General features: G+C 47.0%; 1 protein-coding gene across 3 annotated transcripts in view; it reads left to right on the top strand.

Annotated features, from left to right (window-relative positions):
* The window catches only part of HIP1R (huntingtin interacting protein 1 related), a 37,325-nt gene that overhangs the window by 961 nt on the left and 9,435 nt on the right, over nucleotides 1–26,929 (top strand). For 2 of the 3 annotated variants that reach the window (XM_049804951.1, XM_049804953.1), the window contains exons 1-12: nucleotides 17,121–17,276; nucleotides 22,459–22,522; nucleotides 22,952–23,094; nucleotides 23,441–23,497; nucleotides 23,759–23,839; nucleotides 23,975–24,051; nucleotides 24,357–24,418; nucleotides 25,556–25,696; nucleotides 26,180–26,237; nucleotides 26,336–26,411; nucleotides 26,633–26,770; nucleotides 26,862–26,920. In XM_049804951.1, the coding sequence (XP_049660908.1) occupies nucleotides 17,184–17,276; nucleotides 22,459–22,522; nucleotides 22,952–23,094; nucleotides 23,441–23,497; nucleotides 23,759–23,839; nucleotides 23,975–24,051; nucleotides 24,357–24,418; nucleotides 25,556–25,696; nucleotides 26,180–26,237; nucleotides 26,336–26,411; nucleotides 26,633–26,770; nucleotides 26,862–26,920 (1,049 nt within the window). In that variant the 5' untranslated portion in view covers nucleotides 17,121–17,183. Of the gene's footprint in view, nucleotides 1–545; nucleotides 710–1,469; nucleotides 1,572–1,904; nucleotides 2,077–2,161; nucleotides 2,264–3,409; nucleotides 3,499–4,456; nucleotides 4,558–5,152; nucleotides 5,903–9,740; nucleotides 9,919–10,549; nucleotides 10,682–17,120; nucleotides 17,277–22,458; nucleotides 22,523–22,951; nucleotides 23,095–23,440; nucleotides 23,498–23,758; nucleotides 23,840–23,974; nucleotides 24,052–24,356; nucleotides 24,419–25,555; nucleotides 25,697–26,179; nucleotides 26,238–26,335; nucleotides 26,412–26,632; nucleotides 26,771–26,861; nucleotides 26,921–26,929 lie in introns of those variants that run through there. The other variant, XM_049804950.1, reaches the window with a different exon arrangement.

Raw genomic sequence — 26,929 nt, forward strand, 5'->3', positions numbered from 1 at the left:
TCAGGTGCTTAGACCCCTCAGTAACAGTTCTGCATCATATAAGAAATCAGCCTTAAATTTGGTTGTGTGAGATCAAAACTTCCACGATGGTACTAAAGTGATCTGATTTTGAAGGGGGTATGATAATCAGATATCTCCTCTTCGTTTGAATATGTAAATTGCTTCTGTGGATTTAAAAAAAAAAAATATCTGATTAAATCAATGTGGAAGAAGAGAACAATTTGCAAACATGCTGGTGTACTGCAGAGCCCTGTGCTCTGAGGTTCTGCTGCACAGCTCTGACATCATCCGCAAGCCACCCAGCTAATCACCTGGCAGCTCTGAACAGTCTTGTTTGACAGCCATAGTACAGAGGTCACCACAGAGTTTGTATTCCATCTGACCTGGGTAGCTAGGGAATCCTGCTTCAGAGTGTGCAACACGAGCATTCATTTCTGAATCGCATGATTTTAAAACACTGGATTAAATTATTTCTGACATTTAAAAAATTGCGTGACAGTATCTGAGCTGTTTTCTCAGAGATGCCTTGTCTCCTTTCTTTTCAGATGAGCTGAACAAGAGAAATGAAATTGTAAAATCACTGACCAAAAGGTTAAAGTTCTTAGAATCTCAGCAGAATGACAGTAAGACAATTGAAAATACACCACAGAAGTTTAAGGAGCTGTCTCAAAAAGTAACAGATGCAACTGTTCACTGTCAGGCTTTGGAGGTAGGAGTTGAGTAATGGTCTGATCTTGCAGTCCAGGCATGTACAGAATGCCAGTGGCATCTGTGAGGTTCACTAGTGAATGGATATTTCATATTAAGGCTCCTGAATTGCATTTGTCTTTTACTGCAGTAATGTTAGATTAAGGTATAGCTCTGATTTGTTGCAGGGGGCGGGAAAAGGCAAAAAAACTTTCCTAACCTAGGATTTGGAGTTTGCTGTTTGTTTGCCTAGTTTTAGGGAACACTGCTCAGAACCAGCTTGCCTCCAGAAATGTCAGGCGATGTGATTGCAAAAGGCAGTGCTGGCCCCCAGAACAGTACTGGTACTTGGTTAGGAAGTTCCAGAAGGTTTTATTTACAACTTTGATTACTGTGATGAACTGTAACATTCTGAAGCTGGTTTAAGGATATGAAAATAATTGGTATTCCAGGGTCCTAGATATTTTTTTTAAGTGAATTGGCAATGATGTGTTTATTGGGATAATTTTTCCCACATATGCAGTACGGTAAAGCAGTATTGCGCACTTTCATCTGTCTGATCGGCTTGACTTAAGACATGGAGGTTATTAAGACCCTTGATAACAAGCAAGTTTGGCTGTAATGAACTGGGGACCAATTTTTACTCTAGTCCTCTTCAGATCTTCACAGCTTGCTCAGAATCCCACATTGCCATTCATGATGTTTAAATAAAGTTGCGCACACAAAGATAGTAACTTTGAGTCATTGAAGTAGTAGCTGACATTCTTATTTCTGTTCACTAGGAGAAAAATCAAAGTCTCCACTGCTTAGTTTTGGAACTGTCTGCTAAAACAGGCCAGCTGCAAGCGAGAGAACAGGAGCTTCTTACTATGCTTAGGCTGAAGGTAACATCTGTTGTCTCATCAGGCACTAAATGTGGTCAAACTGCAATGCAGTTATTGGTGACTGTACCACAGTGGTTTAGTCACCGTTGATCTCACTGCTGTTTAATTCTTAGGCTTGTTTGAGAAGGGAAAAGTGATCAGCAAACAATAAACTGGTTTATTTTCATAAACAAGCTTGTTTCCTGGCTTTGATTTTTGTTTTTTTTCCTCAAGAGCTCAGAAGAAAATCTGTGAAGTAGCTATGTCTACTGCATTAAGATGTACTGTTGTTTCATCAAAATCCATACATAAGATAAAACAATAATCGAGAATACATTCTATTTCATATTTCAGGACGAGGCTATACTTGAAACAACTGATCACATTACTGACTTTACATCTAAATTCAAAAAGCTGGAAAGTGCATTGCGTGCAGCAAAGACGGAGGAATTCAGTCTCAACAAAGAAAAGGAAGACCTCAAACTGAGACTGAAAGAACTAATACTTGAAATAAACAAGCTGAAAGGTAAATGTTTATACTGGGCACCTAATTTAGTGTAGACCAGCATGATTCCTTTTCATTCTGGGAAATACTACATTTTGTTTTAAAGATGACCTCTGTGAAAAGATGAAAGAAAATAATAAGCAGCAGGAAGAAATCATTCACCTCAAACAAGAAAACAGCTGCTTGAGGAATGAGCTCGCACTTATTGGTAAGTGTGGGCAGTTGGATTTTTATGCCTTGGCTTTCAACAGCTCAGAGACTTCTAGACAATCGGTTCACTAATATGTGTGAAAGGCAGCTTCTTATCTACCTTTCTTGCAGTTTCATAAAGGTATATGCCTTTGTGTGTCATTCTTCATGAAAGCAATATCTAGGGCTTCTGCAGGGACAGTTTATAAAATTTTGTAAAAGCACAAAGTTCACCAATGTGATTATACATGGAGGCATAAATGGCTCAGAGGATTCTCTCTTGAAAATTTTTGAGAATTTCGTCTCTCCTGTGGTATTAATACAATAAATGGGGGTGGCATTCTCCCTTCTGACATAGGTTGCATAGAAAATGGTGACCTACTGAAAAGAAGCCACATGCAAAACCTAAAGCTTAGGGCCTATGAAATTACCAGCCCATCCACTCCCTCTGGTGTTTGTATGGAAGTAGTATGTTTAGAAACTCGCTTTTTCTCTAGCTTTTCTTTAACTGATGGTTTTGGCTTAGACTGGTTTAATATGCAAGACTGGGTAAATTGCAGCTTGCATCTTCACTTTGGTTTTGGGTAGAGAGGAACTCTTCTGTGCTGCGATGGTTAAGAAAGGCAGGCTGATGGTTGCTGCAGTATTCTTACAGACAAGCAATATGTACCTTGAAAGATTAGGTGACCAAAGTTGTCCTCTGCGGTGAGATTATTTACTTGCCTGTCACTTTTTATCTGCCATTACCTTTGCCAAATATTGATCCTATGTCTCATTATTTTAAAAACAATAGTAATGGGAAGTATTTCCCAGCACTCCCAGTATAAGGCCTGAATTAGAATTAATTACTGAATTTCTTTTCCATGGAAGAATGTTAACATGAAAAAGTAAAATACATCAGTCAATGAAGCAGGATATTGCTACTAGTAAAATAAAGCTAGGTGCTGGTGAAAAGTCCAAGGAAAATACTTGATCTCTTTGGTTGTCATACGGTTTTTGTACTGTTTTTATTTGGAGGGGAAACAGATCCTGTTGACCTTATGAAAGTGCTTTTGTTTTGGTTAGGTACCTGTTTCTACTGCTACACACATACATGTTAAAGAATGTACTTGCTTTGTGTCTATTCACTTTAAGTAATTAAAAAATTGTGTATGTTTTGAAACAGTTGAGAAAGCAAAGAGAAAGGATCAACTTCTTCAGTTTGCCAAGTCTAAACAAGCACGGACTGACACAGAACTATCAAGTTTGCGACAGGTGCAACCCTAATTGTGTTTCTACTCTGAGATTATGAAGGCATTTTTCAGTAACATCAGATAGTATAAAAAAGTTAGATCTAGCTATTATTAATTAAAAAAAAATAATCAAATTTGCTGTTCCTGCTTTGTTGGGATCCTTACAGAATGTTGATTTTTTTTTTTTAATTAAAATTAAAACTCCATGCTACAAATCCTTGTATTTACCTGTGCTTTTTAGACTTTTTTGTATAATTGTATTTACTTGGTCCTACAGTGAGTAAATACCACACTCATAGCAGTGAAGTGGAGCACCCTGTTGAGATAACAGTTCATCCGTGCATGTGTGTAACCAGAGAGTGCTAGGTTCAAGAAGTCATGTGAAAGGTGTGGGAGTGGGGCAGGCTGCCTTGCACACGTGCCCAAGGTGAACTCACACAATGTAGAGGGGCATGATGTACTGAAAAATCTGTTTTTCAAGAGAGACTTAAAACCAATGTTTTCACCTGCACTCATTTGAGGTTCTGAAGGCATGTTCAATTTTTTTTAATTGCAAATAATTGATCAGTGTGTTATCTTCTATGTTAGCTTTACAAAAAATCCCCTGCAGTGAAAGCCAAATACCATGACCATTCCGTGTCCTGTAATTCTGCATAACTTTGAACAACATAATAACAATGTGTATTAAATATCAAATAAAAATAATGATACTGTATTAATGGTGCAGTGTGGTTCCATTTTAGAAGACCAGTGCAGCCTTCTAACAGAAATACTGTTTATTGCTGCAAAACATTATTTTCTTAAATGCATGCAGAGATGGCCCCTTAGGTTTGGAAGGCTTTGACAGTAGTTTGACTACAGTTATTGGTTTATAAAAATGTTTTAAGGATATTTTGGGAAGACAAGCAATGTGTTAGTGCCTGATGACAATGTTCCTGCGCTCCGGACTTTCAATAATGCGCTTTACTATCTTTAAACAGATCTACGTAAAACAGCAGCGTGACTTGCAATTTCTTCATGTCAATTTGGAGAGCTCTCAGGAATCAAGGCAAAAGCATGAAAAGGCAGCACATGAAAGGAGGTAAAATAATCTTTTTCCTTCTTTTTTTTTTGTAGTTTATTCTTGGAGAGAGACTTCACTGTTCAGCCACAACTAACATCTTAAAAGGGGTGTGTGCATGTCAAGATGGCTTTGCTGGACTCAACCACAAACATCCAATGAAGTTGTCAGATACCTTTTTTTACTTGTTAGGAGACCCCATGAGTGTCAGTCATAGAATAAAGTGTTCTATGCAGGCCAGACAGTTAATGATTTATCAAAAAATGGAGTAGTCTAGTGGTAGGGGTGTTAATCTGGCCCGCTACTACTTTTGTTTAAAAATCAAAGTTTATTTTGCTTTCAGATTAGGAAATTGGTGCATAACCTGGAGGTTCAGACAGAATCACCACACTGTATGAAACATGCGGGAACTCTCAGACTGATTTTGGAAAGTAACAGCCAAATCTGAGCAGACTTCTGTCAGGTTTTGGCAGGATACAGCTGTGTATTGGTATATGAATTACCACAGAACCATGGCTACAGCCTCTGGTTAATGTATAGCTTTAACCTTGAGTATAGTTATGTATGCTCTTTAAATGCAGTATTTCTGACTGTTTTCTTTATCATGATATTGTAGCATAGGTATGGCATTCTCTGCCCCTGAAAGCAACAGCAAGACAGACACAGTTAGGACTGAGGGTACCCACGGGATGTGTGAGGAGTGTGGAACTGCACAAGTTCCAAAAAGTAGGGTAAAAACCACCTCTGAGATGTGCAAAGTAGATAATAGACTGTTACTGAATGCATCAGACTTGGAGGAAACTACCTCAGCATACTTAAACGGGTGTCAAAAAGTTGTGAAAGCCTTGGCTGTCCTTACAGAAGAAGAAGAAAAGCAGGATGTTGCATCAAGCTCTGATGAGCTAGGCAGCAAAGTATTTTGTGAAGCAAACAATACAAGGCCATTGAGAAACAGGGAAATTTCTGAGAATGGAGTGGAAAGCAGAGACCAGCAAAGCTTTGAGTCATCTTTACCTGAATATGAGCATTGGCTTAACATCGATTCTTCTGTAGATTCACAAAGTCCTTTGGTCCAGAACACTGTCACATCTGACAAAACTGATAATGAAAATAAAACCTGGGAAAAGAGAACTGGAATTCTGTTTGGCCAAAAAAGTAGAGAGGCTCCTGCTGCAATTCACAAGTCTGAATCGGATTCCTGTAGTAATAACTTCATCATAGAAAAAGATGCATGGTGGAAGCCAGTATCAGATCCGGAATGGTTGAAGATTTTCAAACCCATAAAAGGAGATGGAAGTATATGGCATGGAAAAGATTGCAGCTGTCTCAAGACTGCACAAGAGATGAAATGTGTCAGCTCAAAAAGGTTATGTGCTTGTTACATTTAAGAAATAGATAGGTACAAGCTGGAGTTACGTAGAAACTTGGGTGTACAAGCTGTCAATAATTTGTATTATCTCAAGTGATGTTTAAAGTAACTGCTGTTTTAAAATTAGTCTACCAACTTGAAAAGTAGTAAATTTAAAATAAGTTAAAATAGCTCTAAGGTATCATGATTCTATTTCTATGCATTTATTTTTTCACATCTCTTCCCCTACCCACGCAGCTCTTGGGGATAATCTGCAATACCACATAACTTGCCAAATAAACTAATAGAAAAAAATGCAGATTTTTATAAATCTTCTGATTTTTGGAAATCCCAGGTGTTGCTTGTAAATCTGGTGGGTAAAATATGTTCTAACCAGAGTTGGACTTCTACAGTGATGTTTCTGTAAGGCAAGAAACAAACCTAGATTTTGTGTGATGCTTTAGTAACTGTGTTATTTCTGTTGAGAAATCACACAGTGGCTGGGCAAGAATGTAGGACACGGCTCTTCCGCACAGGCTGCTTTCCTCACTCAGGGCAAGAAAATGAGATGGCAAGATTTAAAGGACAGCAATCTGTCCACTCTCCAGTACATCTTTGTTCATGGGACTCAATCCCTGTGTTTATGTTGGGGGAGGAAAAAGGACATGTGGTTGGGGATGAGCAGAATGAGATTTCTAATGGTGAGAAGTGTTGTAAAAATACTCAGGTATCTTAGTGGTATTGGAAGGTATCCGAGATAGAAATGCTCCTTTGCGTTTATAGAAGTGGTTTTATGCCTGCTCAAGCAAGGGCATTCAGAGCTGTGACTTTCTGTGGATTTGTTGTGTTCGTTCCTCTGTTTCCTTTCAAAAAATTGACTGACTTACCAGCTCAGTTTTAGAAGGGTTTCTGAAGTTTTACAGAAATTTCATAGCTGCCTTTTAGACAGAGAAGAGGAGGAGTAGCTTTTCAGTTGGTAGTTTGACAAGTACAGTAAATGAACAGCTGTTTAAACCTGCTAAGAATTTTAGCAGGCAGGTCTGCCCAACGTCCAAACAAATTAATGTTATGTTATGGAAATATCTGATGTAGGGATGCTTTCATTCTGTGTTGCTTTCTAAAAAAAAGTATTGTAGAAATTGTTACTGCAGTGAGACAGACCTGTTCAGAAACAAGGTGAATGGGCAGCCATTGAAAAGGAATGCTGTCCCGGCACATTCCCACACAGCTTAGCTGAGCTTCATGCTGTGTGTGGACTATCTCTAGTTTCCCCTGTCCACAAATCATTAAAAAGACTCCATTCCCCTTACGTCTACCCTGACCTTTCTTATCTACTCCCCCGGCAGCAGAAACAACACACTACCATCCCTCCAAATCTCTTTTGAGGCTGACTCATGAAAACTACTTTCACTTTTTGTCTTGTCCTTAGGGGGATTTTAAGGAAGGAACAAATTCAACCTGGGCAATGCAGATAGAGCAGATTCTTCAGTAAGGGAGGGCTGCTCTACCCATTTGGGATTTGCTGCTGAGCTATTGAGTTTTCTTGATGCCCACATTTGGTCCTAGAAGCCCTGCGAATTGGAGATAGATTGACTCAGTGCAAATCCCAGACTGTCTGCTCTCCAGCCTCTGCTGACTCTGATTTGCCACTGAATAAATTCTCGCCCCATAAATGGGAGGAAGGTGGTAGCATTGCAGTCTTCAGTGTGGGCTGCTGTTAGGACATTAATGGCAGAGACCAAACACAGCGGTCTTTCTGGGACTTGAATCTGGATCCTCCAGTTTTCCACTGCTGGCTTCGTAGTGCTGATGATGTATTTTGTGTGTAGGGAAGGGTGCTGGCACCTCCCTGTCAGCCCAGCAAATATTTTTGACATGAGTTCTTGAATTCTGGAACAGCCAACAAGAAGGTTATTAACGCAGCCCAATACCTTATCCAACTGCAAGAGTGATTGTGAAATACCGTAGTACAGGAATCATTTCTGTGTGGTCTGACTTAGTGACTTCATTTATGTTGGACCATCGTTTGCTGCCTTTGGATTTTTATCTCTGTTCTGGTTTTAAAGATGGAGTGTCAGCACTTGCTTGTTCAGTCTGCTCTTGCTGGACTAAGCCACCCGTTCCTTGAGCTGTCTCCCTGCCTCAAAATCAAACCTGTTTCCTCCCCTCCCTCCCAACCTGTGTGTTCTTCAGAACTGGCTGTGCTCATTGCATCTCCTCACGTCCCCTGTTCTAGGCTGCTACAGCTTGTTCCCTCACATCTCTTCAGAGCCTTTCCTTGTCAGAAGCACACAAACATGAGCTTTTCTCTCTTAAAAGAAAGCCTGTTGTATCGAAGTGTTTTACAAGAGAAGTGAAATGAGACACAGCAGACACTTTTGAGCTGGCATCTCTCATGAGGGCTTTTTCTTAGATTGAATGTCATTTAAAAATAAACCTTTTTGTAACAGTCTTGCCAGGTGTGGAATGTGTTGTTCCACCAAAATAAGTACCTGAAGAATATTTAATGAAAAGTTGCAAATTTGAAGGTAGTATTTTCTTTAAACTATATAAATTTTTCAATTATTTACCCAATCCAGGCAGTGCTAGCTACGCTTGTTTTGTTCAGAAGTGTGATGAATACAAAAATGTTTTATTTTGGGGAGATGGTCGCTATTTTATTTACTTTTTAAAAACTATATGAAGTGGAAATTAGCAGTTGAAAACAAACACTGCATAGCTTGAAACTGCTAACAAAAACCAGGGCACATCTTTGTGCAAGCCACAGACAGCACTCGCCGCTGTATGAAAACACAGCACAGGGGACAGAGGGCTTCGTTAGGGTGCTGCTGGGTTCCTGTACTGCTAGAGTAGATGATCAAGATAATTTCAAACATGCTACAGCTTTTATTATTTCTGGTCTTAATTTGTGATTAATTGGTGCTGGAGCTGAGTGAGGGATTTGGTACATTTTGATAAAATCGTGATTCAAGACATTGAAATTGAGAACTGTTTTTCTCTGGGGTAGGCTATAATAAAGTTAACTTTTAGTGTGGGAAAGGTGTAAGAGAAAAGTTTCAATCATTTGTCATGCATATTAAAAGCTAAAGACCTTTTGTATTAGGACAAGCTTGGGATGGCTATGAGTCTGTTCGGAGAGTAATAATGTGCAGGGTATGATTTGTTGCTTTTACTGTCATTTAAATTGCTTTTCAGATACTCCTAAATACACTCAGATATACCCAGTGCTAAATTAGTATTTTGTTTTGCTTTAAAACCTAGGGGAAGATGTGTGCCAATAGTTCGTATGCTTCAACTCCACACTGAAATGGTAGTCAGGCAACTGAGTTTTGGGTTTAATCACAGTTTGTCTGAACAGAACTTTACTGTTTGCTGCTGTATTTAAAAATAAATATAGTAAAACCTCTTTGGGAAAGCTCTTCTGTGATGTCTGAAATGAGATGGTGACTTTAAAAGACTGCGAAATTCCCTTGAAAAGTACACCTACAAATATTAATTTGCCTAATGGTTGATGGGGGAAAAAAAAGGGGGTAGGGAATAGGGTATGAGAGAAGAAAGACTACCAAAGTATTGGGAGGAACTAGGTATTGCTTTTTGTGTGCTTTTTGTGTGTTTAAATAGATACTCAAGCACATGCTAATGTAGCTGATCTTGAAACTGGTTAAATGTCAAACTGTTGTCCTCAGAGGATGAAACTGATCTAATGAAACACTCTGAGGAACAGAGTAATCTCATAGGCTTGATGGTTTTCTTGGCTCAGGGCCCATAATTATTTATGTTGTCCCATGATTTTCCTTTGAAAGTTGAAAAAGGATGGTGATACTTTTTCTGGCAATGACTTAATTTTTTTTAACAGCGAAGAAAATGTGGATCTGAACTCTTTTCACTTGGATTCTCCCTGTTTGACATCCACCCAGAAAGGAGACAGGCCTCAAAGATGTGAGAAATTCTCTGGTGAAGACCTCCCTCTGGAAATCAATAACCTTTCAGTGACTAAGCCAACAAATAGATGCTGCAATGCTACCATCGACCAAGTCAGTATTTTATTGCAGAATGTACTTCATTAATTTTAAGTGGAATTGTGACTGATGGTAGGAAAGAAATGTCAGCTGGCGTGGAAGAACTAGGGACTCGAATGATGAGACAGCAGGCTTAACACAAAGGTGGTAAAATATTTTTTTTAAATCCTTGTTGTCTCAATATGTCTTGGGCAGCGTAAGTGTGAGTTAAAAAAAAAAAAGAAAGATAAGCTTCTGAAATGAAAGGGTTTAGCATTATGGATGCTGGCTAATTGGTGATTCCAGTAAAGCACAATATCTGACTACACTTGGACACAATTAGTAGAAGCTATTGGACTCTGTTTCGTTCTTGTTCTGCCTGGTTTTCCCTCTTTCTCATGTCTTTGTTTATTCTCCCCTTTATCACTGAAGTTCTGCTGTTGTGTGTGCTACATATACATGCTTATGAAAATCTGTTAAAAAGCTGACACTAGGAAATACCTCTGTGTTTATTAGAAATATCAGCATTTAGAGTCTGGAGCAGTGTTGTACTATTTTGAAGTGAGACATTTCAAAATGGTAGTGATGATTCTTGGTATGTTATAATCCTTTGACATATTCTAAAAAGATTATTTCATAACTTTGACTCACTTTCTGTTTCTTCCAGGACACCAGTTCCCCCATAAGTAAGCTGCAGCATGTGTTGGCTGAGTCTCGACAGATGGTTGCTGATCTGGAGCTTAGCACTCTCCTCCACACGAGCCCTCGCTGCAGTCCAAACAGCAGCAACATTAATACGGTATATATTGCTCTCCCATGACTAGATTTAGGTGGCCAGGAATAGTGACTGTGAACATCCTTTCCCTTACGCTTGACTTGTGCTATGACATTATAAACAATATCTTCCTCACGCTTTGCTAAAGAGAAAATTCCTGCATGCCTTAGCATGAAATACATGAATTTTTTTATAGGATTCTTTATGGCTCCTCAAGGTCAGGACAGGATTTGACTTTTGCATGTGTCTAACAGATGGAAAGAAGAAGTCATTTTGGAGCAAGCTGTTAGAGGTCTAGAGAAAAGCGAACACAAGTATGACTTACATTCAGAACTGGTTTATTACGCTAGGTATATTTGTGGAAGGAGGACAGTATAGGAAATAGGTGATACATAGAACAGTTTTGTATGTGAATTTAAACCAGACTCTCAGTTTAAATAACTTTAGAGTTTTTGTGGGCTCATAGTTTTAGTTTCTTCATTGCAGGGTCAGAGAACATAGTCAATGGTCAAAGAAAATAACCTGTATATAGCTGTCATGGTAATTTATTTTATGAGCATGAACTCTGATAGGGAGTTTCTGTCCTGAGTATGTCGGCAATAGGGGTAATTGGAGAAGGGGTCACTTGTTTGTTTTCATAAATATCCTTAAGAATTTCTACCTTGTTTGACAAGGAGATTGTACCACTTGTCACAAGAAATTAGTAAACTTCTGCTGATATATATCACAAAAGGAGAATTCAGACTTTTGATTTTAAAGCAGACTCCTAATGAGAAGGCTGCGTGCTGAAACCTCAGCTTTCTCCTGAAAGGTATTACCTCTCTCTAAAAATGTTGCACTCCTTTTATCCTTAGATGAACTTGACCAGAACAATGTTACTGTAAGTAATAGACAAAGCAATTTTTATAACATGTAGAACCATAAAACCTTAGCTGTGCTGGGACTGACTGACAATGTATAAAGGCTGTGTGGCAGTGTTTGCATAAACTGAAAGGATATTTTGTTCAGAAGTTCATCTGCAGGATTTCATTCAGCGTGAAAGACAGCAGCAGTGTAGTCTTTTGCAAAGAGTATCTTGTGGGAGGGATTCCTGAAAAGCTCTCTACAAAACAGTGGTTGCTTGTGGCTCATGCCCAGCCCCATCAGCTGTCTGGCTCCTGCTTACTGGTTGGCACGTCACAGCTTGGCTAAACTGGCTGTCCTTTAGTAGCAGGCATGACTCTGCTGTATAACCTGATACTGCATATTTGAGCTTAGAAATTAGCTTCTCATTTGGAACAGTTGCTTGAGTGGATAGAAAATAAAGCAGGCTCGTGTTTACTGGTGAGGGTAACTCCTGAACCACATCTGTAGAACTTTGATCTACTTTCACAGCGGTTCTGGGCAAAAACTTGTCCAGCGTGTTTTAGTTAATCTATGCAGACCAACTAATCTGTGCTTAAAACCAGGTTTACCTGGGGCTGTTTTAAACTGTGCTTTAAAACATCATCTATATCAAATATAACCCTGAGAATTTAATCAGTATTTGTACCTGTTGGATGCTGTGCCCTGCTTGAGGGAGGGAAGAGAAGAGGGAATTAAAAAGTATATCCTTGCTGCTTGCCAGTTTGAATCTGGCAGCTCTGTAATTTTTATTATCTGAGTTCTTTGATTTCCATGTAGTGTTTTTGCATTACAATATAGACAGCAGAACTTGCAGAAGCTCTTCACAGAACCCAGTTATCTGCTGCAGAAGAAAGAGGTGCTAAGCTTCCATTCTTTTCTCTATGATGTTCAGTGAGTATGAAGGTGTTTTCAACTTGATTTTTTTTTTTTGGTTCCCTCTTTATAAATGCATCTGCAATATTAATACAAGTTACGGGCTTCTGAGATGAGCCTGGCCCAAGCTTCTAAGTGCGCTGCTATGAATGCATTTCCAGTAAAGCTCTTGTGAGTACTGTAACAGCAAACAGATACTACGATAGCAAGTAATTCCTTTAGTCAAATAATTAAACTTTTCTCAAGCATGTTCCTCATTTTCTGGGCAGTCAGATGTTGCAGCTCCATTCCCAAGTACCTGCATGCTGCTTATTGTAGTTTAAATCCTTCTGTGTGTTACAGATAACAGGATCAAGGATATGAACATTGTTGAGTAAGAGATTGGGAAGTGTTTTTCAGTGCCGCAGCCAAGGGCTGTTTTAGCATATTGTTCCTGGGCTCAGAGCTCCAAAAGTAGAATGTATTGAATAGAGCTGTTTCAGAATATGAAAAACAGCCTTGCCCATAGCAGATTGTTTTTTCTTTTTGAATCGGAAATTTCTCACTCTCTGATTATTTGTTCTACCTAATGTGAATTGGATGGTTGCAATAGGCACCATGTTGTCTGGTTCTGAGGACAAAGGAGTAACCAGATATGGTTAAAATACTGAACACCACATGAAACTGAATAAGAACTAGCAACAATAGGGGGAGAAATCGAGGAGAAAAAAAAAATCTTCCAGTGCTGACACAACCCAAGCGCATGTCTGCAAAAGGAAGTTATTACACAGCAAGCTGGAGTATGAAGCTGCATGGCACTGGATTTCTCATGTTGATCAACTCCGATATGGTGGGGTGCTGGTGCTCAGTTCTTCTCTCTCAGTATATTCAAACTGCAGTCCCTGAACTGTTTCACTCCTGTGGAGCCAAACCCTCTGTGCCCCTGGGGCATGGTGTTGGTTTGTTGCACCCTTATGTTCTGCTGTTTCTGCATTAAGTCTTGGAGACACTAAGTCTTCTTTCAAAATAAGTTGGGTCTGCTTAGTGCACGCTAATGGGGCTCTCGCAGGAAATGGATGCTGAGTAGCTGGAATGCTGTACCTTAACGCTGCTTTAATGTTCCTATGTAGAGACCTCTTCTTTTCCTAAAAAGAGCTCAAAGGTAAAAGAAGCTGGAGGTTTTATAGATCAAAGCCAGCACTGTGACTTGCATCCTGAAACTACTGATGTTGAAAGGTTTCAGGAGCAAATCCCCAAAATTGCTGAGCACCATGCTGATACAGCAAAGCGGTAAGCGTACGCTTAGCCTACAGAAATAATCTCATTTGCTTCAAGTGAGAAAGAACTGGTCAAACAAACGTACCTATAATTCACTGTAGATCCATGACAAGAATTAGTGACTTGTGCAAGTCACTGGCTGCTGCGTAATTCTTATTTTCTTCATTTATTAAAAGGAACTGAATCACCATGATCAGTTAAATCCAAAGCAGTTTTTGCAGAGTTGATAGCAGGTCCAGAAATAACTAAACTTTTGTTCAATTTAATATAGAGAAGTGATTGAATTGATTTTGGTTGGGCTTGTTGGTTTGGTTTTTTTTTTAATTGCTTTGAAATTATTTGAGGGCAGGTGCACTGACAAACATTAGGTTAATTTCCTAACTAGCTGACAGTGGTTTAGCCATTTTCATCAGTCAGTTGTTTTTCCTTTAGAGATTGGGTGGGGGAGAGTTGAAGAACAAAGGAGGAAAGCAATGAGTAAAAGGATATATTAAGTTTTGGACACTGTACCATGTGCCACTGCTCATAAACTGTGACTCAGTGGCTGGCTGAGGGCACAAAGATCACTCCTTTTTGCAAAACAGACTGGAAAGATGTTATTTCATAACACTCCAGTGGTGTCCCTGAGACTGTTGTCTTTCTGTGAAGTGCTTTGTTTACCTTTCTCCTCTTTATATTTTTAGTCTATGTTTTTATTCTGTTTGCAGTGTGAAAATTTATATAGTAAATTGACACATATGTGATTGCTTAATAGATTTTAGAGGAAATTTTCCTGTCTTCTAATACGAATATAATTTTCTGCAGTGGATGAAGAAGTTTCCAGTATAGAATTAATTTTGAGAGCTGAAGATCATCAACCCATCAGCTACAATGGAAGGTTACCTGATTTTTTTTCCATGGTTCTCTGAGTGTTTGAAAGACTCACAAGTGGCAAAAAGATGTGACTATGTGGGCATATATTTTATCTTGAAATAAAACATAGAATTATGCCAAGATTAACAAAACTATTTTTATAACTGAGAGCTCAGGTTAAATACTAGCTTGTTTTTTAAGATTGTTAAGTGTGTAATAGTCATGACACAGTAACTATTTTTCTTACCTTTTTTTTTTATGGTGGCTCAGAAATATTTATAGAGTATGACACAACCAATCATTCATTTTTTTCTTAGTTTGTTGTTTCTGTTCTGGATTTCTTGCCATGTAGAGAGAGATGAATAATGTTTATAGGAAGTTCCCAATTAGTGTTGTAACCAGGAACTGCCTCCTACATTGTTGAAATGGGAGAACTGTCACCCACAAGATGGGCAAAACAACGCTTCCCTAGTCGGGAGCTATTTATTCTAACAAAAGCTTATAACGAGATCAGGTGTGTGTAGGGGCTCTGTTAACACTGTACAGCAGCAGCCAAGCATAATGTGACCGGCTTTTTAGCATTTAAACTGTTTTTATCTTTGACTATTGGGCAAGACGTTCTGTTATTGCACTTTGAACCTATTTTTTAACTAAAAGTCAAATAAGCTAATAAAGGTGACACCTTTGCTGTATCTTTGAATCAAATAATCACAGAACGGTTTGGGTTGGAAGGGACCTTAAAGATCATCTAGTTCCACCCACCCCCCACCCGCCATAGGCAGGGACGCCTTCCACTAGACCAGGTTGCTCAAAGCCCTGCCCCATCCAACTTGGCCTTGAACACTTCCAGGGATGGGGCATCCACAACTTCTCTGGGCAACCTGCTCCAGTGCCTCACCACCCTCACAGTGAAGAGCTTCTTCCTTACATCTAATCTAAATCCACCCTCTTTCAGTTTAAAACCATTACCCCTCATCCTGTCATGACATGCCCTTGTAAAAAGTCCCTCTCTGGCTTTCTGGAGGATATTTCTTGCCTATTTAACACAGCCCAACACATCTGGTACTTAGTTTACAATAGTTCTCTGGGACATATGACAGCAACTGCCAGAGACATGAGTGGGCCACTGGGTCGCGTGCGGGTTGTGAGCAGTTTGGGACATCCGTGCCAAGTCTGCACCGCTGAGCGCTGCGTGGGGGCAGCAAAGGGGTGGGAGTTTCTGGCTCTACCCACTGCCATGAATTAATTGCAGTGAAATACAACACTTGCACCATGGTTTCCCCTTGTTAACTCTTTCCTATAATTTTCCGCTTTCTCTTTAATTACCTAAATGACAGCCTGCTTTCCTTCATGTACTAATGGCCTCAAAATTAGTCAACCAATTCTGATCCTAGCTGCTGTCCTCCAAACTCTTTCCTTCCCCGCCTGCAAGCATTACCCGCAGAGGGTATCTCAGCTTCTCATTTTCTCAGCTTCTCATTTTTATTCCAAGTTTTCCACAAGCCTTGAAAGCGCATTTGATTCCTCTACCTGCAGAGCAACTTCACAGGCTCCATGGTCAAAATCCACGGCTGGGGGTATGACAAAAATTCCCCCCCCCCCCCCCCCCCAGCCACCGATGGCAGTACGACAATGCTCACCCTGAAGCATCCAGCAACTAAACCGTATGTCAAGCCCTAGAGAAATTGGTTCAACTTCCTAGCGTGAGCTGTGCTTGCCACTTTAAATGTGTTCAGCGTTGGCGGATGAACGTGCTGCTGAACCTCTTGTGAATTTGAAATGCTCTACTGCTGGCTTTAAAATCAATACAGAAAACTGAGGTCAAGCGAAGCAGTAAGAATCTGCAGAGCCCTAGGATTTTGTGTCAGGGCTGCCCTGGATTTGTGGAATGGGAAGAAGGGGAATATTGGGGTTAATTCACGGGGCACCAAGCGACTTCCCAAGCAACTGCATTATCTGCCACGCTCTGAGGCTCGTATCGAAACTCAAGCCGCCTCAAACTCGGCTGCTTTATTTCTGGAAGCATTACAAATACTCCAGGGAGCGCCTTTGCTATTGTATTGTCATACTGAATTATTATTAAAGAAAACAAAGCTTCTGTTCAGCTCTGGCCTGCTTTCCGCAGGGGCGGATATGCTCTGCGCCGCTTGATTTTTCTAAAGGCAAGACCGAGAAGCGGGTAGTAATGAAGCTCCAAGTCTCCTAAATGTGCCGTGTGTGTATTTGCAGCGTTTATTTAGAGACGAATGAAGAAAGGCTCTGTTGTGCTCTTGGAAAGAGGAGGTGGACTCAGAAATAGGCAAGCGCGGCAGGGCGGGAGGATCGACACCGCATCTGTCGCCTTTCCTGCCCCGCGGCTGCTGCTGCTGCTGCTGCTGCTGCTTCGTGAACCGGGGAAGAGCCCCGGGGCCTTCTGCCCCCGCGGGGGAAGCGGGACCGGGAGGCTTCGGCCGCTCTCGGACCTTCCGTTCCGCCCCGCTCCCCGCCGCTGCTCCCACCTGCCCGCCGCTGGGCGTGAGGCGGGCGGGGCCGCGCGGGGCCGGGCGCGGCCGCCAGGGGCGCCCTGGTGCGCGGGCGCGGGCGCGGCGCGGCGCAGTGCGCGGCCGGGAGGAGCCGGTCGGTGCCTGCCCGGTGCGCGGAGCCCGGTGCGCGGCCCGCCATGAACAGCATCAAGAGCGTGCCGGCGCGGGTGCTGAGCCGCCGCGGCGGGCACAGCCTGGAGGCGGAGCGGGAGCAGTTCGACAAGAGCCAGGCAAGGGCGGGGGAGGAAGGCGGCGGCGGCGGCGGCGGCGGGGGGGGGGGGAGGTGGAAGGTGGAAGGTGGAGGTGCTCCGGTACCGGCTCCGGCGCGTTGCGGGATCCGCCCGCTCCGCTGAGCAGCGCCTCGGGGCACGCTGCACGCGGGGGATGGAGATGGGGACTGGGGGGGAGGGGGGGGTGTCCTCGCCGGGCTCCGGGGACCCCCCCCCCCCCCCCGGTGGGGCGGCGCGGTGCCGCCGCCGTCTGTCCGCCCGCCCGCCTTCCCGTCCATCTGTCCTCGCTGCCGGCGCGGCGCACGCTCCCCCGCCCCCGCCTGCCCCACCGCTTCCTCCCGGGACGGTCCCGCGTGGGGACCGGCCCGGCCCCGCCGCCCCCGCGGCCGGGTCCGCGCTGTGCGCCGGCAGGCACCACGAGCCCCGGGCAGGCAGTTCCCGCTACCCCCACCCCTCAGCCCCGGGCCTTATCGGCAGGTAAACACGGCCGAGAGCAAACAGGGAAAGTTTTATAGCCCTGGCCGTGCCGGCGGGAGCGCGACCCAGCCCGGGGGCGGCCGCTGGCAAGAGCCTGGGGCTGTCGTCCCGTCCCCCCCCCGGTGCCCACCGCACTGGTAACGGGCATCCCGGCGGTGCCCCCCGGTGCCGGCCCCGTGGCGGCACGGGCTGCCCCAACGAAACCGAGAGGTGTTTTGCAGCGGGGATGGGTGACTCCCCACGGGAGTTGCGGGGGACATGTGGGGTCTTCCCGCTGGGGTCGGGGCACCCAGGCCTGGAGAGGGTGGCAGAGTGAAAAGAAAGCCCAGACGTGTTTGTGCCCTGCAGTGTCCGGCTCGGACAGGGGTGTCGGTAGCCCTTTCGGTGGCCTCCGCCAGGTGGACGATGCCAACCCATAGGGCTGGCATACAGCTTATGGGAAATTAATTACTCCAACAGCACGAGCAGGGACGGGCTCACCGGCTGCCCCAGCAAAAATAATAGCGACCTCCCAGCACGCATTCTCTGACCTTTCTGATTTTTCAGGCTGCAGATTCACCGCAGATATTTTTCCCCTTTGCCCCATTGCATTGCTCATCCTTCCCCAGCCCCTGGGCTGGTTTGGCCCCGGAGAGTGCCAAAGCGAAGGCAAGTGGCGATTTTGGGACTCGCGGGGTCACGGTGCCGCTCGGCCATGCTAGGTAGGAAACAGAGCTTGTTGGGTTTGGGGAGCAACACGAGAAAACCGGCAATTCCGGTTCCTTCTGGACGTGTCTCCTTCAATCGTCCCGCTGGGCACCGCTGATAAATAATCATGTCAGCAGCACTGCCTTGTGTGCCGAAGGGCAGCCTGCGCCGGCTGGGCACGAGCGTGTCTCTCCTACCTCCTGCCTTTCCACGGTCTTTTGGGCTTTTCGGTGGAATTTGTGCCCCGCGCAGGTGCGACTTTGCTCACAGTCGCAGAGGTGCCTTGGGCAGCACTGCGTACAGGGCGAGTGGGTGGTCGCTCTCTGTTAGAGCTAAACCCCAGGCTCACTGGCTGATGGTCACGTTCACCACCTGGAAGTCACCTTTTTTTCCAGTAACTGCTGAAAAACTGTCCTAAAGGAGCTTTATCCTAACGTGGTTTCCTGTAGCAGTGCTTTGGGTGAGAGCAAAAATGTTCCGGTGTCAGTACGTGGGTATTGATCTGCCTTTTACGTCTAATTATAGCAGCAATGCTGCCGGTTGCCTTTGTATCGTGGGGACACCAGTGGCATGTCTCCTCTGCGCACCTTCGCCAGCCAAGGATTTCACACCACCCTGAAAAATGATGCTGCCGAAACCAAGCACCCCATCTCCTTTGCCCTGGTGAAGGCTGGGATGATGGGTATGGATGGGGGTTGCCAGCCCTGGTGTGATCCTGGGTGCTCGCAGGTGATGTGAAGGTCACCTGCTTTCCCTGAAAATGCTTTTTGAGGTCTCGTGTTGGGGTGGTGCAGACATCCCCCTCAGAGCTGCCACGTATGGGAGGTGGGAAGCTGCTGTCCTGCAGCGGGCGCTCGCTTTGCAGCCTGGCAGGAGGCAAAACTTGCCCTTTTCTGTGGCCGATTTTTGCTTTTCTTGAACAAGAAGGTTAAAAATCCAACAAGCTCTGGAGCTGCCGGGAATACAGTACGCGAGTACCGAGTGGTGCTTTTTCGGTGTAATTTGGGAAGGAGAAGCATTAGGAAGGGAACTCCGGAGCAGCCGTTTGCAGTTCAGCTGATTTGGCAACCCTCGCGCTGCCTAGCCGGCGAGGTTTCCAGCTCGACGTCCTGCTGCCAAAAAATCACTCCCCGCCACGGCGTCACACCGGGACCCGGCATCCACCTGCCGGGTGGGGATTGCGGCCCTGTGGGATGCTGGGGCTTTGGGGAGCCGTGGGCGGAGAGGATCACGCCGTAATTAAAAGCAGCCTGGAAAGAAAGGGTGGATGTAAACTGTGCTCCTTCATTTGGGTGCTTTGATCCCAGCTTTAGTCACCGTCTTGGTACGTGAGGGCTGTGAGTAAGGCGTGAGGGCTGCACACGTGTGGGCTCCCACAGCCCGCGGCTGGGCAGGTTTTGGGGTCGGACCCCCCCGCCGGCAGGGCTGGGGCTGCACCGCTCCCCGGCGGCCATGGGAAACCATCCGCAGGTGGCATGAATGTTTCGGCCAGGCTGGTTACGCACTTGCAGTGACAACCGGGACCTGCCCATCTCCGGATATGCCAATGTCCCAAGCAGCTGGATCGAGGGTGAATCTCCCTGTTTCAGAGCTGTCCTCCACGGCCTGGCTTTGCCAGGCAGCCGGCAGGGACATCCTGAAGGCACGCGTGTCGAGGCTGCAGCATCGCCCTCTGCCCATCCCTGGTCCCACCATCCCCTTTTTGTAGAACTCCTGGCCAGACCGGGGTTTGGAGCCAGTGAAAACACACCTGAGCTGGCAGCCCCAAGGGCTTGGCATTGGTTTGGTGCCACCATGGTTTATTTGGGACCACGCTGGACGCGGTGTCTCCGTCGCGGCAGTGCTGTAGCTGGGCTGGGGGCTGCCCCTGCATGGGTCTGCTCCTCTGTGCTGGACGTAAAATGGCTCAGTTGAAACCACTGCGCTGAATCACCAAGGATGAAACCAGCCTCCCCAGCAGCTCCCGGGCTGAATTTTGGCTGGTCGGGCTGGAAATGAGATTATGGGCAATAAACACAATAAAACCACCGGCACCAATGGGAACGACAGCCCTATTTTGGGGCAGGCCAGCTGGGTCCCAGCCCTATCCCCGTCCTGCCGGGCAGCACTTGGTGGCTGAGCTCCCGACGTGGGACGACATTTCCTTTCCCTGGGGTCTGCCCTCGTCTCGCACATTGGCCACCTCTGGCTGCGCCTCCTCCCAGCCCTGCAGGGGTCAAGGCTGAGCCTGGCTCCCGATGATGGGTTGGGACGAGCGTGATGGGTTGGGACGAGTGCGTTGTGCTGCTCCTGCACACGGCGGGTGGTAAAAATCCAGGTTTGGGAGATGTCTGCCCCACTCCCCCTGCCATGCAAAGCACCTCAGCAAGATGCAATAAACCCCCTTTAGCAGCTCTTTGCCGGAAGATGTGTTTCTAAGCCCTTCCTTGCAAAACTGTCAGTTTGTTGCGCTCTGGTGTGTGATAAAGCTTGCTTTCTGTCAATAAACCATCATTTTGATGTCGTACCAGCAGGTGCCGGCAGCCCTGAGGACCCATGGCACATCTCCTCTCTGGCCAAGCTGCAGTTGAGAGTGCAGTCCCTCTGCCGGCTCCAGGCTTTTGGGTGGCTGCGGAGGTGCCGGGTGCTTTGGGAGAGGTCTTGCACTTCAAGAGCCTGTTCCTGGGCACTCCAGGCTCGTTAACCTTCGGGGATAAGAGGATTACAGGAAGTCGCCAGCTTAATTCCACTGCTGCTTTATGGCCCCACATGGCGGGGTAACACCGGGGCTTCCCCGGTGTGGGAAATGCAAAACAAGCCCCTCTTCCCAGCAGCTGGGCTCAGCGTTTCAGGACAGGCTCACTTTTTGGAATGCACTCACGGTGGTTTTGCTGCTGTCGTGCCCGGTTCGTGGGCTCATTTGAGGCAGATTTGGTACATCGACATCTTTGGCATCGCCCCTTTGGCATGGCATCGGGTTCCTCCTGCATAAGTCAGGAGCACCCGATAACTTGGCATCAGGTTCCTCCTCCCACAGGAAAGCGCCTCGATTCGGAGGCATCCCCTGGACAAGCAGCCGTGTCAAAGCAGGTGCTTTCCCTGGGAGGGGAGATAAGATTTTTTTATAAGGTTTTACGGCTTGTGGGGCTGCAGGGAGGGACCGGGTTTCTCTTCCGGCATGAGCGCCAGTGGCAGGGCCGCTTCCTGCCTTCCCAGCTGGGACCTTTTTCCTCTACTGGTGACTGAGGGCTCACAGAGATGGGCACAGCCCGAGCGCTTGTGGGAGGGCGAAGCAGCTCGGCTGAGTCTGCAGGGACCTGGGGAGGAGGAGGAAGAGCCTCATGGATCACAAGAACTCGGTTTTGCAGCCCGTCATCACGTGGGACATGCGACCGACCCCTGTCTGGGGTCGTCTTTTGGAATAAACTCATAGTTTAAAGTGTGCTTGATCAAACACATTAAAATATAGATAACCCTCCTCTGGTAATCCCATTGCTCTCGATTTTTGCGCCGTTGAAATGGGCATCGTGGCTGCCGCTCCCTCCTGACTCGGGGGCTGCATTTTCCCCACGCGCTGTTTGCACACAGCAACGCCGTCAAAAAAAACACCTAAACAACCCACCACCCCCCAGTTCAAAGGCTCCTTGTGATTAGTCAAATAACCCTGGAATTTGGCATCTCACTGTTGTGCTTTAACGCTCACCGGGCACGGCGCTGAGTTCCAGCATTTGTTTCCTGGGATGGTGACAGCAGGGAGCATCAGCAGCTGAGCACCGGCAGTGCCCAGCTCCGACAGATTGCGCTGGGAATGGGGGGTTTTAACCGGCTGCTTTGATCATGGATAAAAGCATCTGGTTTTCTATGTCACAAGTGACTTTGAGGTGACAAATGTGTTATAAAATTTAAGGTATTCCCCAAAAGCACTGGGTGGCTGGGCTGTTCCCAGCTGGCAGCGCACCCAGCTCTTTGTTTTGGTGGGTGGGCTGGGGACTGTGAGGGTTGTGCCACTGCTGACAGCTGTTCTCTCCTCCTCTCGCAGGCCGTCAGCATCAGCAAAGCCATAAATACACAAGAAGCACCGGTGAAGGAGAAACATGCCCGCCGTATCCTTTCACTCGGCTCTCCTGGATGGCATGGAGGAGATCCGGTGCCAAGGCAGGAGGGGTTTCACCCCATGGGGCTGGAGCAGTGGGAGGTTTGGGAGACAGGAGACCCACGCAGACCTTGGTTGGGGAATGGTATCATGTAGGTCTGTCTATCAGTGAAAATGCAAAGAAGAGCAGTGCAATCAAATTGCATTTCTTTGGCAATAAAATGCAAAGGGCCCCAGTGCACCCTGCAGCAGGGGAGGGTGCACCAGAAAAAAATAAATGGGGGTTTTATCTGCAGGTGCAGCATTGTGCTGGTGATCTCTGTGCCTGCAGTACACTCGGTGCATGTCTCCTTTTTCATGAAAGTTGAACAGGAATAGTGCCCAGCCCAGCATGTCCCCTGCTCCTGTGTGTGTCCGATTGGCCTTGACCACAGGGAAGGGATCATCCTGGGGACGCACCACGAGAAGGGAGCATTCACCTTCTGGTCCTACGCCATTGGGCTGCCCCTGCCCAGCAGTGCCATCCTCAGCTGGAAGTTCTGCCATGTCCTGCACAAGGTCCTGCGTGACGGCCACCCCAACGTGAGTGTCCCCTCTGAAATGTCCCTCCCGCGTTGCTGACGGGGGGGAAATTTTTGGCTCTTGCTGACGTCCCTCTGCAGAGATGGTGGGTTTCCTTCCCTGCCCCGGCCACCTTCCCCAGGCCATGGGGCTGTGAAGCACTCTGTTATCTCACATCTTTGAAACCTCCCCATGCAAAGCCCTGACCTCTGGTTGCCATTGAAGGGCTTGAAAAACTTCTCCCAAAGCTGGAGCGGCATAAGGGGCTGGATCCATCCTCTTCCCCAGCTTCAGGACAGGCAGGCAGGCGCTAGTCCAGCTCTGTGCCAGCCCCCCCATGCCACATCCCTTCCATTTTTGTCCCCAGGTCCTCCAGGACTGCCAGAGGTACCGCAGCAACATCCGAGAGACAGGGGACCTGTGGGTGAGTGGGGCAAGGCGGAGAATTGTGCCTTCCAGGGGGCTTGGTGGGGGGTGCTGAAAAACATTGTGGGCACAGGGAGGGCAAAGCACCACCTGAAATAACCTGTCATCTCTGACCCTGCTGGGTGATGGTTTTGCACATGGTGAAGGGCAAGAGGGTGAAAGCTGTAAGGCTGGTGCAGATTGACCGGCACATGCAGGCTCTGCTGGATCCGGTCACATCACTCTGGATTCTCCACGTTTCCCCTTGTGTCTCTGGCAGGGCCATTTGCACGACAGGTACGGGCAGCTGGTGAGCATCTACACACGGCTCCTCCTCACCAAGATCTCCTTCCACACCAAGGTGAGACCCTCTGCTGCCTCTCCACCCTGTCGTGCTAGCAGGGACGGGACTTTGCCGGGGCACGTGTTGCACCAGCAAAAATATTAACAGCAACTGCTGTTTGTTTTTGTCTTTTTTTTTTCCCCTTTTACAAAGCATCCCGAGTTCCCTCCGGCCCTTGAAGTGTCAGATGAGGTGCTGGAAAAGACTGCGGGGACAGATGTGAACAACATGTGAGTGTCCTGGCAGGAGTAAAGCACGCGGTGCATGGTTGCTGGCTCCGTGCCTCCCAGCTGGCAGCGTCCTGCTATCGAAACGGCTCCTGTTCAGGGCAGCCATCAGTGTTTTATAAATTGGTTGGATGGTGCCTGATTCCTCCTGCATCCCCAGAGTGGTGAGGAGCGTAAATGCAGGGAGGAAAACCACCGAATTCTTGTCAATCTGAGCCCTCACCGGCACAGGGACCTGCAGCGAACATGAGCAGCTAGAGCAAAGGTGTGTCTGCCACCAGGTGATGGGGTTTTGGTTTTTTTGGCAGCTTCCAGCTGACGGTCGAGCTGTTTGACTACCTGGACTGCGAGCTGAAGCTGTCGGAGTCAGGTGAGGAGGCGGCAGGTCCCTCCCGCTTGCCCTGAGGCTCTTGAGCAATAGTTTCGCTCTTTGGTCGGGAATGGAGTTCCAGCTCAGGAGGCTGAGGTTGGAGACTCACGTTCCTCCTCCTCCCATGAGATTTCTGAGGGCATTTCTCAGCCGGATTCCCCTGTTGATGCTCTGTAGAGGTGGTTGTAGGAAAATATTTAAGGAACGTGGCTGGTTTTAGCCCACCTGAGCAATGCAGACTGTTGTTTCAGAGCAGTGCTGCTCTGAAATATTTTTTTTTAATTCTTTTTTTGGTACAACCATGTTATTCATATGTGTTACCCAAATCCTTTCTATCCTCCCAAAGCAAAGGATGGGGCTGTACCTCTTTCTAAATACTCATTTCCCCTTTTTGAAATACCTCTGTGGAGGGCTGGAGGCCCCTGCCCATGTTTGCTTCTCTCGCTTCCTTCTCCAGGAATTTTTAGATGGCTTAAAAATGCGGTGGTTTCTTCCTCCGTTGCGAGTCAGGAACACAGAGCTGCCCTGGAAAACAAGGCACAGTGGGAGAGACTGTGCCCCTGGCTCTCATCAGCCTCCCGCTTCTCCTCCTGACCCAGTTATACAGAGAATTTATATTCATAAATACTTTAAAGCTGAGTAGGGAAGAAGCCAGAGTGGATATGCTGGCTGGATTTCTGCCAAGGGAAGGGATCTGTTTCCAAGCCAGGGCAGGCGAGGCTGCGGTGCCAGTGGGCCCGTCCCCTGACCTGGGATCCTCTCCCAGCTCCCCGCACAATTAAATGGAGCAGAGCAAAACCCCTGGCCTTCCCCGGCCACGTCGTGCAGCGGCAGCTCCTGAGGGCAGCCGTCCTGCCTTTGCATCAGCCTGGGGTTAAATCCCTCCTTTTTGGGGTCGGGGTACCTGGGGCAGAGCTGAGCACCACTTCCCTTTGCCACTGCGGTCCCTTTGGGTGTTTTTCTTGCTCGGAGGGGGTTTTTTCCCAGCTCAGTGGGACAGGACGGGCAGCAACCCTGGCATTTACCTCATGTCCCAGCAAAGCCACATCCGTCGTGGTTAATGATCAAGCCGAGTGGCCCGGAGCAGGACGGCTCTGCAAACAGGGTGCTGGCACCTCACTGCGCTCAAACCTTCAGTTTTCAGGCAGCTCAACACCTCGATGGCAGTCTCGCAGATGTCGGCAGTGCAGTGCCGCCTGGCCCCCCTCATCCAGGTCATCCAGGACTGCAGCCACCTCTACCACTATGCTGTCAAGTTAATGTTCAAGCTGCATTCCTGTGAGTCTCTGGGGATGTGCCCCATGCTGGTCTTTTCCTGGGTCTGGCTTCTGGCTGGATTCTTGGGGATCAGGCTTGCGTGAGTGGATGCATCCATTGCCATGTCCCTCTATCCCAGCCGGGCTCTAAGGACCCACTCCATCCCACATAGACATCCCAGACGAAAGAATTAGAAGGACTTGTCCGTGATGAAGTCAAACTGATATGCCTTGGCCTGCCAGCACCCTGCACGGGATTGCTGGGCAGCATTGTGCCAGGGGCCTTGTGTGGGTATTTTGGGGTTCTCACGCCCACCTCTCCCTGTGTCACATCCCTGGTGCCTACACTGGGGATGGGGACATGCCACTCCTGTCCTGACCGCTCCCATCCCACTCCCACCTGGCTTTTACTCCGCTGACTTTTGCGGCTGGAGGGATCTGGGTGCGTGTGAATAAATTTGCAGCCCCGGATCAGTCATGGCTGTCCCCCCCTCCATTACCGCAGGTCTGCCGGCTGACACGCTGCAGGGCCACCGAGACCGTTTCCATGAGCAGTTTCGCAGGTAACCTGGGGCCGAGGTGGGGTGGCAGGGTCCCCTCCCTCCTGCCAAGCCCCTCCACCACCTCCCCTGCAAGTGGTTTTTCTTTCCCTCTTCTCCAGCCTCAAAAACTTCTTCAAGAAAGCATCCGACATGTTGTATTTCAAGCGGCTCATCCAGATCCCCCGGCTGCCAGAGGTATGGTGGGATTTTGGTCATACATGATGCTTTAGAGAGCCTGTGAGTTCAGGGTGGATGAGAGTGTCCCCACAGATGGGTTCGGGGGCTGGGGACACTGTGGAGGGACCCACCGACCCATTTCAGCAGCATGGGGATAGCTGCCTCCCTCCCCATGGCAGTCTGCCTGCAGTGGTCCCCAAAACCTCAGGCGATGCCACCATGACTACTTGTCCCCACAGAGCCCCCCAAACTTCTTGCGGGCATCTGCGCTGGCCGAGCATGTGAAGCCAGTGGTTGTCATACCTGAGGAAGCCCCTGAGGACGAGGAGCCAGAGAACCTCATTGAAATCAGTACGGCTTCCACCACGGAGCCACAGGTGGGGGCACGGGGATGGGATTGGGACCCTGGGACGGTGGGAGACAGGCACCCACAGCCTGGCTCAGCCCTGCACCCTCTGTCTTCCCCAGGTGACCTCAGATATATTTGAGCAAACCTTCGGGCCACCCAACGGCTTTCGGGACGACAGGTATGGGGG

The sequence above is a fragment of the Accipiter gentilis genome, chromosome 7 (assembly GCF_929443795.1).
Source record: "Accipiter gentilis chromosome 7, bAccGen1.1, whole genome shotgun sequence".
Lineage (NCBI taxonomy): Eukaryota > Metazoa > Chordata > Aves > Accipitriformes > Accipitridae > Astur > Astur gentilis.